The sequence below is a fragment of the Mycteria americana genome, unplaced genomic scaffold (assembly GCF_035582795.1).
Source record: "Mycteria americana isolate JAX WOST 10 ecotype Jacksonville Zoo and Gardens unplaced genomic scaffold, USCA_MyAme_1.0 Scaffold_71, whole genome shotgun sequence".
Lineage (NCBI taxonomy): Eukaryota > Metazoa > Chordata > Aves > Ciconiiformes > Ciconiidae > Mycteria > Mycteria americana.
Window position 1 is genome coordinate 71914 of NW_027445656.1, and position 3990 is coordinate 75903.

Below are 3990 nucleotides of genomic sequence, written 5' to 3' on the forward strand. Positions count from 1 at the left end.
TCCAGTCGGGTGAAAGCGTGCTGTCAGAGCTCTCTGCCTTGATGACACTAAGGATATCAGTGCTCTCCCCTCGTCCTCATCCTGCAGTGTTTTGGCTGAGGCATAAACATGAAATGGAGAGAGACGGTTGTACTCCCTCACGCACACCTCCTCTCCCTGCAGCTGAAGGTGGACAGACCAGATCTTTGGGGGTGTGTTTTTTTATTAGAATCATATCAGAGATATGAGAGGAGCCGTGTAGAGGGAATGTCGGAGTCCAAAAGTGGGAGCAGCTGCCTGGGGCTTGATCAGCGTCACCTGGACAGGGAAAAGTAAGGAAAATAGGGTGACCATGATGCCTTGTTCTCAAGAAGACTTGTCTTCAGTGAAGGCCGTCTGGCATAACAAGTTGCTGTATGTGCATGTGCCCTTTGTCGTGCATTGCTGCAGGCATGTCTGGGCAGTTTTACCTAACTCCCCCTGTCCCAGTGGCACACTTGTTGGAAACCTCCTGCACAAGCAGGACATTTCTAATGGTCTGCTGCTGGTAGTGACTGGCAGTTCTCCCCAAGAGACAAAGAGTTCGGTGTGGGTAAAATACATCCCTCAAGTGTTTTCAGAAGGCCACTCAACAGCCAAGATCTTGTGTTTGACGCAAAATGGAGTGACATGGCCACTCCACCTGGCAGGGCAAGGTCATGGCTGGAGCTGAGCTGGCACTGGAACTTGCTCCAAGTCCAGAGGTCTTCTAGCTCCAGCCACATTTTGCTAGATGCCCCTGCCCTCCCAGCTGATGCCCAGTGCATGAGAAAAGTCCCCTCTTGGTTCTGCTTGTCCCGTCTGCAGCGGAGTGTCCTCCTGAGGAGCTTGTGATGTGTGAGCACGTATCAGCATTGAATGGCTGAGCTAGTGGAGAGGCAAAGAGATGTTCTTTGGCCTCCCTCTGCTGGGCTTTGGTCCACGGCAAGGGAGCAGGCCTGCGTCCTGCATTTTGTCACTCCAGTAAGGTGGTCTGGAGTTGTCAGAAGCCCCGTCAGAAGGGGGAGATGCTTAAGGGCTGGGTGTTGCAAAGCAGAGGAGGAGAGGCAGGCAGGCTGCCTTACCTTTCCCAGGCAGTAGTCTGCTGGCCCCGGCTTCACTGTTTTGTCGCCTCCGAGTCTACATTTGGTTCCCATCGTGTACATGGGAGCCCTTTTTTTGTAGACGTCCAGTTCCACCTTGGGGAATGCAGCAGGACCTGGCGTCTGTAAGAGAGGCAAGGAGGTGGTTGGGTACAAAAGGCAGGTGTTGATGCTTGCCGGGTGCCCACGCGGGCTGCGCTAGTTGAGTTGGCTGGCCAGAGGAGTGGTGTGAGGGGCATGGAGCGATTGGAACAAGGGCACCTCCTGTTCCCCTGCAGAGAGACAGATTTCCCAGAGGAGGAGGGAGATTCCCATTAGTGCTGGTGAGCTCTGCCCAACCAAAACTGTTAGTGTTGGACAGTGAGGCACTGCAGGTGTCGGTGTTCCTGTTAACAGCAAGAGAGCCAGGGGACCTGTGGCTTCCTGGGTTTTGCTGCTGGTGCAGGGAAGTGTGCGTTAAGAGAGGCTGCAGGAGGTGTAGGAGTCCTTCTGCCCTGAGGAGAGCAGCTGAGCTTCAGCTGCTGCCATGAGAGAGCAGAGAAGCGTAGCTCACCTTGGAGAGGTCTTCAGCAAAGCCCCTGTGCTTGCTCTTCCCTTTCAGGGAGTAGCACGGGCTGGCGTGGGTGTAGGCTGTGTTGGGTCCCACCAGCCTAGGCAGGGTGTAGGTGCCAGGACCTGGAAGGGGAATGGGAAGAGAGCGTGTGAGTCCTGCGGGGAGAGGGGCAGCACCTGGCTGGGAGAGAAGCAGCCTGCTGCGAGGAGCAGGAAGGATGTCTTGTCCCTCCTCCCACTGCCTCTTTCTTCTGTCGCATGTGGTGTGTGTTGGCAGCTCCAAGCCTGATTTGCCTGTTCTTCTGTGGGATGAGAGAAGTTGGTGCTCTGGGGCATCAAGCAAGCTTCTCAAGAGACCGTTGCGCCCTGCTGTGGAGGCTTTTCCCTAGGCCTGTTGAAAAAGCTGGGCAGCAGATTTTCCCTGGAGGACACGCCGGCTGCAAGTGTGTGTATTTCCCCAAGCTCCCTTACCTGGACTTTGGTCGGTTTTGACCACCTTGTGCCGGAAGGCCATGGACTGCGCCGGCGCGCATTTGTAGAGGTGTTTGTTGGCCTTGTCGGTGGAGTAGTCACCTATGGCAGAGGAGAAGCAGAGAAAAGCAGTGAAGCTGGGCTCTTTTGCTCAAGCCAAAGAGGAAAGGTCAGAGGGAGGGGCTCAGCCTTGTTTGCTTTGTGTCTGGAAACCTCTGAAGCTCCTTCAGGGCGTGAGCTGATGGTTTTGTACCCCAGTAGCACAGGGCAAAAGTAAGGCGTGCTTGTCTTGCCTGAAAGAAGGGCTGGAGAAATGGTACTCACTTGGTCCAGGAGTGATCTCAGTCTTAATCTTGGGCAGTCCGCAGATGTGCTGTGCTGGACCCACGTACTTCCCGTTCCTGGTAATAGAGGGCGGGACGTAGTACCGAGGACCCGGAGAGCAGCTGTCTGCAACGGGAGGCTTGGCCCCTCGAAATGTGTAGGCAGGGGCTTTGGTTTTGGTGGGATTGTGATCCAGGTAGCCTAGGAAGAAAAGCCTATGAAGAAAAGGACACCTGCCTGCAACTGCATATTTCAAGCTAGTTTTAAGTGGAGTAGTTGGAGTTGCCGGCCTCAAGAAATTCCCTTCCCGTGTGATTTATTTCCTCCAAGACTGATACCAGTGGGTCAATACAATGGTACAATGACTTCCAGCAAGAACAAGGTAGGCACTGTGCAATTAATCAGAAGATCACCAGAATGCTATTGTTATGAAGCAGGAAACACCGACACAGTTGCTAAGCTAACTGAAAGCAAATGTAAAGATGGCCTCTGTGATGTTTTGCTTTCCCGGAGCCCCGATGGGAAAGAAATGGAAATTTTACTGCTATTACCGAGGAGGAGAAGAAGAAGAAAAGGAAGAGAAGATGAAGTCTGAGAGGAGAAGATGAAGAAGGAGAAGAAGAGGGGAAGAGAAGGAGGAGAAGACAAAGATGAGAAGAAGAAGAGGAGAAGAAGACAACGGTGGGGTGGGAGCACCAAGTTTGTAGAAAAGACACAAATCAAGCTTGCTCCTGTGCACACAGGGGTTAAGGCCCTGCTAAGGCCACCTCTGTGCTCAGCAGAGTCAGGCAGCTCTTTTCCGGGGCTTTCCCGGGAGCAGCCTGAGCCTTCCTCTGGCAGGCCTGTGTCCTTGCTGCAGCTGAGAGCACAGAGGCTTGGAGCAAAGGGGAATGGAGCTGTGGCTGCTCGTCCCCTGGAGGCAGTGGATGTGCCACCCCCGCCTTGCGATGGTGGTTTTACCTGTTGTCCCGGGGATTGAGTACTTGGGTCCTGGGCTGGTGAACTGGGCCATGATGGGGCCGCGTGGGCGATGAGGTCTCCAGGTGCCCACCCAGGCTCCGTCCATGGTGGAGGTGGCTACAAAGCCTACGGCGAGAGCAGGAGAGTTGCTGAGGGCCTTCCCTGACAGAGGCCCTCTGTGAAGCCTCCCCGGGAGGAGCAGCAATGCTTCACCTTTCTCAGCCTTGGCCATCGCACTGGCTGTGGATGAGCTTGTCGGCTGCGGCAGCTCTCGGTCGCAGAGCGTGGCGAGGGTGAGGGCAGGCAGCGATCGGGCAGGAGAGGTTGTGGTGTCAGCTGCTGGCGGCTCTGGGGAGAGACCTTGGCTCATCATGGAGACGCACTGTGACATCATACAGGGTCCTGGTGCCTGTCATATGTGCTGTTGCACCATACGGCTGATGGGGGAGCTGGGGATGTCCAGCTTGCAGGGCTAGGCCTTCATGAGGTCTGCACGGCAGGAACATGCAGCGAGGGAAAACTGATGTGATTTTTGCATTTAATCTAGCAGCCTTATGTTCTTATACTGTTGGGCTCCCATCAT

General features: G+C 54.8%; 1 protein-coding gene across 1 annotated transcript; it reads right to left on the reverse strand.

Moving 5' to 3' along the window:
• Positions 1-210: 210 nt before the first annotated feature.
• LOC142404094 (ciliary microtubule associated protein 1A-like) lies at positions 211-3647 on the reverse strand. Its single transcript, XM_075490505.1, has 6 exons — positions 3408-3647; positions 2448-2648; positions 2124-2225; positions 1654-1775; positions 1083-1223; positions 211-297 (listed from the first exon to the last, which is right to left on the reverse strand). Exons 1-6 carry the CDS (start codon positions 3637-3639, stop codon positions 211-213), a joined length of 885 nt encoding a protein of 294 aa, XP_075346620.1. The 5' UTR covers positions 3640-3647.
• Between the last annotated feature and the right edge of the window lie 343 nt (positions 3648-3990).

Coding starts and splice junctions, on each gene's coding strand:
- LOC142404094 (XM_075490505.1), bottom strand. CDS start 3,639: ATGGCCAAGGCTGAGAAAGGTGAAGCATTGCTGCTCCTCCCGGGGAGG. Junction 2,226..2,447: donor TGAGATCACTCCTGGACCAA/GTGAGTACCATT, acceptor CCTCTGCCATAG/GTGACTACTCCACCGACAAG. Junction 1,224..1,653: donor TTGCTGAAGACCTCTCCAAG/GTGAGCTACGCT, acceptor CCTCTCTTACAG/ACGCCAGGTCCTGCTGCATT.